Source organism: Anneissia japonica, unplaced genomic scaffold (assembly GCF_011630105.1).
Source record: "Anneissia japonica isolate Jap-2015-1 unplaced genomic scaffold, ASM1163010v1 scaffold287834_len5846547_cov211, whole genome shotgun sequence".
Taxonomy (NCBI): domain Eukaryota; kingdom Metazoa; phylum Echinodermata; class Crinoidea; order Comatulida; family Comatulidae; genus Anneissia; species Anneissia japonica.
In genome coordinates, this window is record NW_022704992.1 from 1,789,173 (window position 1) to 1,804,280 (window position 15,108).

At 33.5% G+C, this 15,108-nt stretch overlaps 1 protein-coding gene across 1 annotated transcript; it reads left to right on the top strand.

Annotated features, from left to right (window-relative positions):
- Positions 1–84: 84 nt before the first annotated feature.
- On the top strand, positions 85–14,988 carry LOC117104865 (coatomer subunit beta-like). Its single transcript, XM_033245733.1, has 24 exons — positions 85–233; positions 2,352–2,474; positions 2,793–3,022; positions 3,656–3,825; positions 5,652–5,766; positions 6,112–6,204; positions 6,327–6,464; positions 6,914–7,033; positions 7,239–7,346; positions 7,553–7,630; positions 8,483–8,551; positions 9,068–9,213; positions 9,403–9,551; positions 9,793–9,901; positions 10,053–10,173; positions 10,276–10,347; positions 10,500–10,655; positions 11,039–11,131; positions 11,277–11,511; positions 12,389–12,508; positions 12,866–13,011; positions 13,168–13,257; positions 13,448–13,603; positions 13,975–14,988. The coding sequence occupies exons 2-24, from the start codon at positions 2,381–2,383 to the stop codon at positions 14,038–14,040; spliced, it is 2,874 nt and encodes a 957-aa protein (XP_033101624.1). The 5' UTR covers positions 85–233; positions 2,352–2,380; the 3' UTR covers positions 14,041–14,988.
- Positions 14,989–15,108: the final 120 nt, after the last annotated feature.

Consider the following 15,108-nt stretch of genomic DNA (forward strand, 5'->3'; position numbering starts at 1 on the left):
ATATTTATAAATAAGAAATATAACAGAAATATTAATCTTGAAATTACTTTTGTTAAGCTTTGTGGTGTCAGAGGTGAACAAAGCGCCACCTGGAATTTTGGCCGACGTGGAACTCGATGATGTCGTCTCTCTCTCTCTCTGCGTGTGTGTCACATACGGCTGATAGGGACCGGTTGTTGAATGTTTAGTGTAAATCCTAGCTGGTGTGCGAAACGCGAGCATTATTTGTGATTGTAAGTTCCTTGTTATGTTATTTTTGTCATGTTATTTTGTTGAAATATACCTTACCTAATTTTTTACGTGAATGAATAAAAATTTAAGAAGTTTAAGTACCAATACTAGAGAAGAGAGACTAGCCTAGGGGCCTAGGCTAGGCCTACCTACCCTAAGCCTAGAGGAGGGCTAGCCCAGACCCAGGCCTAGCCCAGGCCGAGGCCTCCTTCTAGCCACGAGGCTATCTTAGTAGGAACGCTAGGCCTGCCTGCCTAGCCAGGCCCTCGGCTAGCCCCCATGTGCCCGGCTAGCCTAATCTAGGCAAGGCTTCTCATTACGTTTGTTATAATTATATATATCTGTCATACCGTAAAACCTCGAGTAAACCCTCTAACCTAGCCGCTAGCCTAGTAGGTAGGACTAGAAGTAGAAGCCCTAGCCTGGGTCCTGGATTCTTTTTTTCCTTATTTTTTGCTGTACCTTTGAATGAGCTCCTTCTCGAGGTGGGTGCTTTTAGTTTTGTTTTCTTCTAGTAAAAACGGATATAAGTCAACAAAACGACAATAAACCAAAACTGCCAACACTTTTTTACCAGAACGGCAATGGACCAAAACGGCAATAATAGGTGAAAATGGCAATAAGTTAAAATGTCAATAAACCAAACGGCAACACTTCCAGAATTCTGATTTATTTTTGGTATAGGTGTTGTGCATTGAGGTGTTTGCACGACTTGCAAAATGCGCAAGCTATTACTTGCAAAATTTGCAATAGACTGTGCAAGGATTTCTTTGCACAATTTTAAAACTGTGCAAGATTTTGCACAGTTTGCAAACTGTGCAAGGAGATTGTTGCACAGGCTTAAAATGCGTGGACGATTTGCAAACTGTGCATGGGTACAGTAGAGCGGCGGTCTGAATTTTTTTTTAGCTTGTGTATTTTTCATATAAATACATTGTAGGCCAGTATTAACAGCATAATAATGTGACTTTCTAAAGTACCTGCAGGGCCTATTTGACTTTTCTTTTAAGTGTCAACTTATCAATGGACAATTAATAGGCCTACGCTATTTAATAGTGTAAGTAATAATATCTGTATAGTATTACTCTTGTTGGGAAAAATTATATTTAACTTGTTAGTAGGCCTATGTACATGCATAGAAATGAAAATGAGAAGAAGTTGTCATTGGATGATTATTTTTATTTCATAAAAAGAAAAACCACTTTCACTGGAATCTTGTAATTTGAAAAGTGTTATAAAATAAGTCGTATATAATTTGCCTACATACTTTGTCTTGTGAGGTTTATTTCGTTAGTTTGCCAAATAAAAGCCTTAAAGATGGATTTCAATGTACAGTACTCCTTTGGCTAATCATCCATAAAAAGCTGAGAATAAAGTTGTATGAAAGCTGAGCATGAAGGTTTTTGGAAGTACACAAGAAACATCAAAGTTTGGGTCTGGCCCGCTGTGTTCAATAAAAAATTCACTGTGGCCCTCCAACCGATTTTTATGCCCACCCCAGATCTAAATATTATAATTTTAGGGCTTGTCTTTTTTATTTCATTTATTTGGCATCATAAAACTATTTACTATAAAAATAAATTATAAGCATGAACATAAATTGAGTAGAGTGAATGTATTATGTATTCAGATGTTGATTAATATTTAAAAAATTTGTAAATAATAAATATAACATTTGTTAATGGGTGGATTAATGTGTAATTACTTACATTAAGTTAATTAGTTATAATACATAATACTTTTTGCAAATGAATAAGGAAGTAAAATATAAGTATCTTGACAATTATATATATTTTATTATGGTCGAAATAAATAACAAAATGTTTATTTTTTACACATTATATATTCATTTGCAGAGTAATTGAACCTTATTTTCAAAATTCATAGGTTTTGATTAATAGCAAAGATCTTATATAGTAACAAGATAGCGTTCTCCGCGGTTTGCGTGTAAAAAATAGAAGCGTCCAATTCACGCAGATAACAATAGAAAGTAATTGTAATTGAGAGAGGGCGTCCTACACTGCCTTATTACAGAATTTGCAGGCAGAAGTCACAGAGAACACTATCTTGTTGTTATAAGAACTTTGATTAATAGTTATTCTTCATTTCTTCATCTTCAGATTGAACAGAACAAAAAAAAAATATCAGGATGTCTACTGCATCGGAACTTGCATGCTACACTCTGATTCAGATGCCAAGTGATTCTGAACCACCAAATGAAATGCAATTTAAAAATGATATTGGTATGTTATCTTGTTTTTTTTATAGAGGTTTATTATCAGTATAAAATATAAGCATTGTAATAAGTAACAGGTAAAACTAGACTTATTATTTAAAGTTGTTTCAAATTTCACAGTGTTATAATTATGGTATGTAAATGAATAGTCAGTAAAAACCATATATACGCTATCCAACTGAATCTTTGAAAAATATTAAAGTTAATAGCTTATTTGTGATTTTAACCAAAATTTTTTAATAGATATATAGAAATAAATACGGAAAAATTTATATTGACGACTTATTTGTTGTTATTGGTATATGCATTATTTATTCCACTGCAGAGAAAGGAGACACCAAGACAAAAATTAAGGCTTTGAAACAGCTGATCTATATGATGTTGAATGGAGAAAAAATGCCAGGACTTCTCATGTATGTTATTCGCTTTCTGCTGCCCATGCAAGACCATACCATGAAAAAGTTACTTTTAATCTTCTGGGAAATTGTGCCGAAGACCCGGCCAGATGGAAAACTTCTTAATGAGATGATATTGGTGTGTGATGCCTACCGCAGGGTGAGTCACAATTACAACCAGAGCTGGAAAAAGTGCACGATCGGTGGTTGGAGGCATTGACCTTTACCCTGGAGGCATTTTAGAAAAATTTTTTTTTTTTTGTTTCACATCACAATTTAATGCATAAATGTAATATGTACAGTATGCTTGCTCCAAACCACTGAATGTGCTACTGTTTTGCTATAATAGTGTAAAGGTAACATTTTGTCCTAGAGGCATTTGATCAAGATAATTTTTTTATGGTAGGAGGCACAAACATTTTTTTTCTAGGCCTGATTCCAACAGTAAAAACAAAATGTCAATGATGGAATAATTTAAATTTTGTTTTTATTTTGTAATAGAAAAAGAGATACAAAATGAATATCATTTTGAAGTTAAAATACATAGAAAGCAAACAATAAAAAAGGAAAACCAGTAACCAAAATCAAAAATTCTTTTTTTTATTTTATAGCCAATAAATAAGCATAGGTTTTGATACAGTTACAAAAACCACTGGAATATAAATTTTTCTTGATGTTTAATTCTAACAAACATACCCAGTTCAATCCAACCTGACAGTGTGCACTCAGCTTTTAGAATTTCATTGTCAATGACTGCAACACATTAATTGATTGTGTTTTTTGCTGTTTGTAGGACTTGCAGCATCCTAATGAGTTCATCCGTGGCTCAACTCTGCGATTCCTCTGCAAACTCAAAGAACCTGAACTCCTCGAACCACTGATGCCTGCTATCACTGAATGTCTTGAACATCGCCATAGTTACGTCCGTCGTAATGCTGTCCTTGCTATCTTCACAATTTACAAGTAAGATTTAAATGCCGTACCTAAGTTTTTAATTTTCCTGTAATTGTATATGCAAATTTAAATTGTGTTGTGAGTGTAGATATTTTGCCACAATTTATTTTATTTTATTGACTTATTCTTTCTTTATACAGAACTTCAAATTCAAAAGTGGTTCAGAAAAAAACAGAAGTATATATATATATATATATAATATATATATATATATATATATATGGTTTGAAAGGCAAATGAGAAAAACCCATAAAACAGCAAACAACCATATAATGCAAAACAATTTAAAATTAAAATAAAAACGGAACAGTAGGGAAAATCCGATCAGAATGACAAAATAAACTAAGCATCCACTGGAAGGAATCCCAATATCTGCAGACGGATCCTTTTCGGCCTTCCAGGCCTCATCAGTGCAGCTAGGGTACAGACCCAAACGAAACGTTCAACCAGCTTAGGCAGGGCCCAAACTAGTCCCACGACCACTAATGATTACAGAGCCAAACCAAGGCAATATATATACACAGCCCAGGTGTGAATGCAAATAGTGGAATACAAGCTATGCTGCTCGGTTCCAGTAGATACAGAGAATATTTGTCATTCTTAACGCGTCCTACAAAATTCTTACGAGACAGCACTAGTCCGTAATTTTGTGAACGAGAAATGAGATCTAAAGATGCAATCTCTACCGTGCATCAATGGCGGTGCTGGATCTCAATAGAGATTCTTAAATAATATGTAAGTTTGAAAGGCAAATGGGAAAAACCCATAAAACAGCAAACGGCCATATAATGCAAAACAATTTAAAATTAAAATTAAAACGGAACAGTAGAGAAAATCTGATCAGAATGACAAAATAAACTAAGCATCCACTGGAAGGAATCCCAATATCTGCAGACGGATCCGTTTCGGCCTTCCAGACCTCATCAGTGCAGCTAGGGTACATTTTTATATATATATATATATATAAATCAAATAATACAAGTAACAACTAATGAAAACAAAAATAGAAGTACAACAAACACAGATTGAAAAAATTCAAACTTTTTAATTTAAATATAAATGTAATAAGTTTGGTATTACATAAAATAAAACTTGGTAGTTGTGTGGACTAGAATAGGATAGGAGTATTTCAGTGTTAATCACACCAAGGATAGCCCACTAAGTCTGAAGACTTGTTTCCAGTGGCAATACACCTTGAGACAATCCCCTACTCTTTTCCGAAGAGTGTACTGCGTTCTTTAACATGCACATGGGCCATAAATGTAACCGGTGACCTAGAGATCCTCATGGTTTAGCGTACGCACAGTGGCTACAACCAGATTAGCCGACTGAGTTCAAAGTTCGAAGTAATTTTATTGTCAATAGTACAAGTAGTAAAATTGAAATTTGGTTACCTCGGATACACAAAAAAACAGTAAAAAAATATCAACAGTAAGATTCTAAAAATTTTAGTTTAAATATCATTATATCAATTTTCTTAACTAAGTACAAATATATACAGAAAATAATTGAGAAAAAATTGTAGGTTAAATAAATTAGCATTAGCTCAGTATAATTCTTAGTTTAGTATACAAAATATAGTACAAAAATAGTTTATAAAACTGCAGTGTAAGACATTCAAGAAAATCACAGTTAAAAATAATTACAATAAAAATTATTGCAGCTTAAATATCAAAAATTCAATTAAAAAATAAATGAGCTGCTGCTATGTAGATCTTTAGAAGTACTGTACTCAATTTGATGCGTGTTATAAACATGCTGCACAATAAATAGCATATATTAGATTCTTGTCAGGCAGTGGTTACTAGCTACATAATTATTTTTTTATATTTTAGGAACTTTGACTTCTTGATTCCCAATGCTCCTGAACTTATCCACAACTTCCTGGAGCAGGAGAAGGATGCTTCCTGTAAACGCAACGCCTTCATGATGCTTATTCATGTCGATCAGGTACACCATTCATTATTTATCACACAATAACCCATTCAACTAATACAGAATTTAAAAAGACCATAGCTCATCTAAGATTTTGATACCTTGTATTCAAAGTTAATATAATTTTAGACCCCAGAGATTGCCAATTGCAAATTTATCACCTCTCCCCCACTAAACCCTACATGTTGTAAGTAATGAATAAATATACATCAGGATGGATCAAAATGAATATCATTTTACATAATATTTGCCTCTACATTTGCTGATGGCTTCTTGGTACAGTATTATTAGCAACTTTACCACATGTGTATATATGATTTAATGATATTATGATTAAATGGTTGTTTTTGTTTATTTTAGGAGCGTGCTCTTGATTACCTCAGCACTTGTATTGATCAGATTAACAGTTTCAATGACATCCTTCAACTGGTCATCGTGGAGCTTGTATATAAGGTGAGAGTGGAGCTACATTGTGCTATTTTAAATTTTCCTATTACTAATCCATAAAATCTACATAATATAGTATACAAACTCTGCAACTGCAAAAAAACGTTGTGAATGTTGTTTTATATCAGGTGTGTCATGCAAATCCATCGGAACGTTCTCGTTTTATCCGTTGCATCTACAACTTGCTTCAGTCAACAAGTGCTGCTGTACGATATGAAGCTGCTGGTACACTTGTCACACTCTCTAGCGCCCCCACTGCCGTTAAGGTATGAATTCTACGTTGTTAAGAAATTTTAAATTAGGGTATAGGAAGAATAACTAGTGTAGATTACTGGATATTGATAGTCATCCAATTCAAATTTTTATCGTTTTTTTCTACATTGTTTTTCACAAATCAGTGTAAAGTTGTAGATAAGCAGAACTGTTAAAGTGTGGGTGTCTGAATGATCCTAGACCTTTGATACTATCCACTTTAGCTATTCCCAAAGGCATTATATTGAATTTCTAAAACTGGTTCTCTGATTCCTATTTAACACTGATAATAATGTATGATAAAACATAGATTGTAGTGTCATAAACCAGAATATTTTGAAATTTTAAATTTAATGATAGATTTTTTTAGATTCTTTTATTGTTATTGAGATTTTGATTGTGCAAAAGGTATTACAGTAATATTTTTTTATGTGTTATGCTTGTTTTTAAAATTTTTTCTTAGGCCGCAGCGTCATGTTACATTGAGTTGATCATCAAAGAAAGCGATAACAACGTCAAACTGATTGTTCTTGATCGTTTGATCAGCCTCAAGGAGGATCCAGCTCATGAGAAAATACTCCAGGTAGGAGCTGATATTTTGAGTCAGTAGTACTGAATTTTAGGTGCTCTTCCACTGTTTTAAATGGATGCTTGTTCTAGTAATTAACGCTATAAACAATATAAATCAGTAATATAAATTAAATAAATGTATCTGTGTAGTTGAGCGTTTCCATCAATTGATAATTAAACGACAGTTATTACAAGTTCATTTTTTATTCTTTTGCTAGGAACTTGTGATGGATATAATGCGAGTATTGTCAGCCTCTGACTTGGAAGTCAGGAAGAAGACCCTGGATTTAGCCTTGGATCTTGTCTCATCTAGAAACGTTGAGGAGGTACGAGTAATATATGTTTCCATTGCAATGTTTTCAGTGTTTAAATACTATTATTTGTAACACAAGTGTATTGACAAAGGTCAACATTTGGTTAGCATTCACCTGTATTTCCAGGTGTGTTTACACATTCCTTTGTGTATGAGTTTTTATAGACGTATAGTTAGATGTTATGTAAAATTTTTCCGTTGTTTGATTTGTGTTTGTAGATGGTACTAGTTCTCAAGAAGGAAGTCACAAAGACCCACAACACTGGAGAACATGAAGATACTGGCAAATACAGACAGGTAAGTTTACATACAAGTTTTGGTATTTTAAGATGTTACCAGATAATGATCAGTATCTCCTTCTGTAAAAGGGAAAACATCATATCAATGATAAAAATGACAATAAAAAATTAAAAAGGATGATGACAAAATGTCGTGATGATAGTACAGCAAGACGTCCATTTTACGTACCGCGCTATATTATTTTAACTCTTATTCAAACATCTGTATGTTTTATGAACCTTCCTATCGTGTTCTTTCTAGTTATTAGATTGCCGAATTGTGGTGTTTACAAGCATTTTGCGATCACATCTAGCATTCACGATGTCAATAAGTTGCTGACCCCAACACTCTTGTCCGTCATTGTAAACATGTGTGCTCAATCCGACGCCACTTGCGTTGGTAGTTCGCTGTTTTGGTTAGGTTTATTACATTAATATAGTGATTATATACCAGAAATGGAAGACAAGATCGAACTATTAATAAATAAATACAACAAACTCTTTTATTATAAAGAAAAATATACATTATGACTTTGTAAAACGTGTGCAATCAGACTTTTTCTACGGTAATTATTGGTCGATGATGACATTATTAGGGGTAAAGACCATTCGTAAAATCGACCATTCTTAAAATTGACGTTCGTAAAATAGACGTTTTATTGTAATCCAAATGCTCTGTGATGGCCATGATGCTGAAGATGAAGGTCGTGACCTGAACTAAAGATGCCAACGTCAATAATGATACAATACACACCTAACAATGACGATGATGATGATGATAAAAACAATATTGATATTGATGATAATAACAATAATCATGATGGCATTGATAGAAAAGATGACAAGTCTTGCTTGGTATTCCTTTTTTCAGCTTTTAGTGCGCACTTTGCATACTTGCAGCATTAAGTTCCCAGACATTGCTGCTCAAGTTATTCCAGTGGTAAGTACAAATCACATATAGCGTTTACGGCCATGGCACTTGCTCTAGGTAATTCAAAAACGTATAAAAGTCGTGCTGGCAGACCATTGAGTAACTTACTAAATCAGTTGCAGGTAGACTTGAGAAAAAGACATCTCTGCCTTTATAGTTATGAGGATCTCATTTTTCTTAAAGTGCTAACAATAAGTTGTCATGGGTAAATCTATTTTAATTGTATATATGTCCTGATAAATGAAATTGTAAATTAATGAAATTGTATGTTAACTATGCCATTTTTGAAGTAAGTTTGAATATATAATATACCATGCCAGATATACACATCTTTGATATTAATAATAAATACAGGTAATCACATCTAAAGTAATTGAATGAATGTCTGTATGATTACAATGCCAGGTGGTTACCCATGATGCATTATTTCAGTATCATTCTTCTAAATATTTTAGGTTTCCTGTGTAATTAATCATTTTAGGTGGATGTATTTGTAAGTCATTTGTTGTTTTATCTGCTTTGTAGTTGATGGAATTCTTGAGTGATGTCAATGAGCTTGCTGCTTCTGATGTTCTTGTGTTTGTTCGTGAAGCTATCCAGCGCTTTGAACAATTGAAGTCACTCATCATCTCAAAGTTGCTTGAGGTCTTTCCTACCATTAGGAATGTCAAGTAAGCTACTTATATCACATTAAGTTTAAGAATGTTTTTTCAAATAAAATTAAGAATCTCATATATAATATTTAACTTAAGCTGCCTTGCATTTAACCTAGGCTTTAATATTTTTACCTTAGTTTAGGCAGTAGCCAAATTAAATTACCAATATTTTATGACAGTTTAATTCGTTATTACTTGATTTAGGATTCACCGAGCTGCCCTGTGGATTCTTGGAGAGTATTGTACTAGTGTTGAAGACATTCAGAGTGTTATGACAGAGATCCGTAACTCGTTGGGAGAAATTCCAATTGTCGATGATGAGATGCGCAAAGCTGCTGGCGAATCTACTGATGGTTTGTACTGGTTTTGCGTTAAAAATACTATTAAATACTCTAATAAATCACTGAAAAACTTATCACCTTGTCTGTTGCTTCATGCAGGCAGTGAATAGCATCATTTGTACAAATGATAGGTGAAGAAACTCAACTGAAATTTATCAAATATAAATATAAGAAATCAAAATATAAAACATGTCCAAAATATGAATATCGAATAGGTTATTGATATGTTTTTTTATGACTTCCAACTTTTCAGAGGAAAGTGTTCAGATTACAAGTGGTCGACGCCTTGTGACAGATATGGGAACTTATGCCACTCAGAGCGCCCTCAGCTCTGCTTCCCACAGCACCTCAGATGACAACAGGTATTTAATAGGATATAAATCGAAGCTGTATCTATGCAGAATATTGTAATGTTTATATGAAGTTTGGTAACCTTTTTCATATTCCATTAGAGGAAATTTGCCAAAGGCATCACATATATTAATTGACTTGCGATGTGTTGCTTCCTTCTAGACCACCTTTAAGAGGATTCCTTATGGATGGTGAGTTCTTTGTCGGTGCATGTTTGGCGACAGTTCTCTCCAAGCTTGCCTTCAGATACGTTGACATGGTCTCCAGCGAAAAGAAGCAAAATGTAAGAATTCATTGTTTTCCTAAAACTTCAATCAGTTTATAAATTATTTTATAATATTTTCTGTATCCGGTTAAAATAACTTGTTGATGTTTTATTTTGTAGGCCTTTCTTGCTGAAGCTATGTTGATTATGGCGACTACCATCCATCTTGGCAAGTCAGGTCTTGCTAAGAAGGTAAAGATATATTTTGCTTATATTACATACTTTTTTTTGTCTGCTGTTATGGAATTTAGTACATAGTGTATTTGCTGATAAGATGATAATGATTATTAAGGTTATGATGATTATGTATTACTGTACTGATGTTTTTTAATTATAACTTGTAGAACATTACCGATGATGACGTGGACCGCATTTCAATGTGTTTGAAAGTTCTGTCAGAGCGCCATCCGCTCATGTCCAACATATTCCAGCTGCAATGTCGTGCTTCACTCGAAGCTATGTTGCTAGCTAAGCAGAAGGAAGATACATCCTCCAAGAAGGTAGAATTCATTGAAGTTTTTTATCAATTGACTGAGTGACCTATTCATGTATTAGTGAATTTAACTGAATGGTCGACTAACTGATTGAAGAGTTCACTGATTGATTAATGATTGATGTTATTTGGTTGAATATATAGATAAATTTGTCTACTGTTCTACTGGCTTAAAACATCTTGGGTTATTATCTGTATATAAATTACAATTCAATCTTACAAAACAATAATCTGTCCCCAACAAATTAGTATAGATTTTATTATCCTACCTTTACCCACCTCCTACCATTGTTAATACTATAAGTTGACTATCTTATAAAATGTTTGACTGATTGATTAACTGCTGATTGATTATGTGATTGATTGATAGTTGTTATTGATTTATTTCAGAACTTGTTTGACAGGAAGAGTGTCAAGATTCAGCCTGATGACCCTATCAACTTCATGCAGCTTCTAGCAAACACTGAAAATAGCAGCTCCCAGGCAAGTCATGTGACCCTTGTATAGGGAATTGTAGGTTTCGGTGGGGTGTGGTCCAAACTGTTAAAAAAATATTATAATGTATTACAATATTTTGATAATTGAAATCAACATTTTAAAGTAATATTTATTTCTTTCTGGTTTTTAGGACCAATTGACCATGAGTCTGACACTGGCTACTATGGGTGTGTCTACTCGCAAAGAGGCTGCTGACATATCCTCCTCCAAGCTGAGCAAAGTCACCCAATTGACCGGCTTCTCTGACCCGGTGTACGCAGAGGCCTACATCAACATCAACCAGTATGACATTGTCTTGGATGTACTAGTGGTGAACCAGACTGCAGATACTCTTCAGAACTGCTCTTTGGAGCTGGCTACACTCGGTAAGTACAGCTGCTCCAATTTGTTAAATGGATACTGATAATCAAAAAAATGTTATATATTTGTTAATTAAAGTTGAAAAATTGTCACAACCTCTCAATATCATCAGTAAACATATGTTTTGGTATTACAGTAAAAATGTTTCCTTCAATCTTTGATGATGGTTCTATGATTTTATTAATCTAATTCCTAACAAATTGTATGATTTTTCTGTCTGATTTGTTGTGGATGGTACTATAATATTTTCTCATAACTCGTAGTCTTTTCTGATAAATGTTTTTTTACAATTTTAAAAACTTTTCTAAAGTCAAAGTTCAATTTATTTCTCCCCCTTTGACCTATCTCCATCTGATGTGGATGTTGTCCCCCTCTAGGAGGTATGTTTGCTTTACATCAACATCTGTGTACATGTTGTCATGGTGTCATTTCAGTTTTCAGGTCACCAGTGCCTCATCATCTAATTGTATTAGTTCATGAAATTCAGTGAGCTTTCACTTTAACATGTAGCCTATAGACTAAATGGTGTAGTGTCGACATTTGTGTCTAGTTTGTAGGCTATCGCTAATTTATATCTGTCATATTATTTGAATGCATGTAACAAAAGGAGATTGGATACTTTACCTCAAACTTAACTTGCTTTTAATGGCATTAAGTAATAGATGGATGCAGTGTTTGCATCCAATCAAATACCCAATAATTGTCATGTAGTCAAAAGATTCTTTTATTATTTAAGGAATTTATTGTGTATATTTCACTGACAAGTAGTCTTGTCTCAGTCAAAACATTGAAATGGGTAAATTTTATACTGCTAATGTTATTTGTAAGTATAAGTATATCATATGCTAGCCAGTTGCTTGATATGTAATGTTTAATTCTCAGGTGATCTGAAGCTGGTAGAGAAGCCTCAGCCGATGACGCTAGGCCCCCATGACTTCTGCAACATCAAGGCTAACGTTAAGGTAGCATCCACTGAGAATGGCATCATCTTTGGCAACATAGGTATGCACTTACATCACCACTAACATCATCATTATTTGTTTTATTTTATTTTATTCATTTAGTCAATATGGACCAAGGATTGATTATATTGATATGAATTACTGTTTTTTTTTTTAATGATAATTGGCAATTCCTTACTAAAAACAAACATACACGTGATGATCTAATGAATTCTTAGTGTGTGGAGTTGTTTTTTGGTTGTGAGAAAAAATCCTGTCTGGACAGGAATTTTGTCCCAGGGATTTTGAAGGAAAGCATCTTAACCTCCAAGCTATTCCACTCCACTCTAATTGATGTAGTTGTTTTGCTGTTGCTATTATTTTTGCTGTTACTGATGTTTATTTATCCATCTATTAGTGTATGATGTAACTGGTGCTGCCAATGATCGCAATGTGGTTGTACTCAATGATATTCACATCGATATTATGGACTACATTGTCCCTGCTACTTGTACTGACGCTGAATTCCGAACTATGTGGGCTGAGTTTGAGTGGGAGAACAAGGTATACCATAAATTATTATATTATGGACTTGAATGAATCTTTCATAAATGTATAAGGTTGCTACTACAATTTCTTATTTATATAAGATACTGTACAACATATTTTTTATGTACCTCTGTAACATGGATGTTAAGTTTGTCAAATGATGCATTACAGGTGACTGTGAATACCAACATTGCTGATTTACCAGAATACCTAAAGCATGTACTTAAGTGTACTAATATGAGATGTCTCACACCAGAGAAGGTACGTTAAGATATACCTCTTTATTGTTAAGTTCTTTATGTAGTTTCTGGTTTTATAATTAGATTTGTAATACTTTCTTGAATGTCAATGATTCCAGGGCCATCAAAGTATAAAAATGTGATTCAGATTATGTATCCCAATTGATTTTGTTAAATGATTGACTGTCCTTGATTCTGATTGGTTATCTCAGGCTTTGTCTGGCGATTGTGGATTCATGGCAGCCAACCTCTATGCCCGTTCCATATTTGGTGAAGATGCTCTAGCCAATCTAAGCATTGAGAAGCCTGTAACTGCTTCTGCTGAAGCCCCAGTCCAAGGCCATATTAGAATCCGTGCTAAGAGTCAAGTAAGTACTTACATTTATGCCACACCAAATAAATCTTGGGGAGGAGGGAACGTTCAAAGTATCCCCAAAATTGACACAATTCAAATTCCCATGAGCATGCAAAAGACTCCCAGAAAAGAATCAATCTCCCACAAGTTTATGATGTCTGCATGTTTTTACTACTGTATTATTAATTTTCTCTTTGAAGTTAACTGGATATTACCATGCCCAATAAAATTCAAAAGATATCAGAATGATCATTAAACCAGATCCCTCAGAAATTGCTTCTCCCAACTTGGGACCTCTGAAATGTAGTGAATATCTGTATATCAGATTTTGTTTTAACCTGTAGTTGATTTCACTAAATATTTGTTGCATATTTGTCTCCACAGGGCATGGCTCTCAGCTTGGGGGATAAGATAAATTTGTCTCAGAAGAAAGACAGGGATTCTAAGTAGGGGATAAGACCTAATCTGATAGAATAATTATGATCTGATAGATTGTTCTTAAATTAGATCATCTTAGTATTTAGGTATTCCAATGTGAAATCAATTATTTACCATAGGAACCCTTACGAGCTAAAAAAAAAATAACTATACATGTATTTAAGTATTTGTTGCACTTATGTATAACTATAAACTAGCAAGCTAAAATATAAATAATAATGATGGTGTTAACCATGTGGAAGTGATACTTGCCTGACTTTAATGTTTGTGTACTAATCATTCATAATATATTGTCCTCAAAAGATTTCTGGTGGAAACATTTCAATTACTTTCATAACATTATTTACTTTTGCACTGATATTGATCTTATTCCAGGTTAAAGTTTACACTTACTTTGCACAGAATTTACATAGAATGTAATTACTCAGATATCCATTGATATTACCAGATATTTGCATATCCATAAAAGTGGTCAAAATAAGGAACATATATATTAATTTTTACAGTAATTTATTGTACTGTTCACATATGTTGAAATACATTTATGCATAGGTCCCAATTGCTAATGTTTTTTTTTGTTAACATGGTGAATAATAATGCTTGTACAATATTTATATAGTGCATAGTATAAATTGTCTTATTCGTATGTTGCCAAATCCCCTATGTTTAAAATACTCAGTAGCCAGTAAATAAAGCATGAATTGTGTTATTAATACAAGGTATGGTAAACGTAATATTAAGTTTTTAATGACGAGCTATCTGGGACAGTTTGACATCATCGTGAGGAATGTGCTCATGCGCATTATGTTCCTGTTTGAATATGGTAGAGTTCATTCGTTGGGGATGTAAAAGCAACTTGGCATCCGCGGTAAACAAAGTGTCATGGAATTTCTGGGAGGGTTGGAATTCAACCTTATATCATGTTCATTAAAATTATAACTACAGTATATAAGTAAACAATTTGTTTGTTTGTTGTCTTGTTAATGATAATTAACTTTTGGTACACCTGATTCTAAGTTGAAGGAATACAATTAATGAACTTGTTAAAAATAATAACACATAGGTATACTCACAGGCTTA

Coding starts and splice junctions, on each gene's coding strand:
- LOC117104865 (XM_033245733.1), top strand. CDS start 2,381: ATGTCTACTGCATCGGAACTTGCATGCTACACTCTGATTCAGATGCCA. Junction 6,205..6,326: donor TCGTGGAGCTTGTATATAAG/GTGAGAGTGGAG, acceptor GTTTTATATCAG/GTGTGTCATGCAAATCCATC. Junction 12,509..12,865: donor CATCATCTTTGGCAACATAG/GTATGCACTTAC, acceptor TCCATCTATTAG/TGTATGATGTAACTGGTGCT.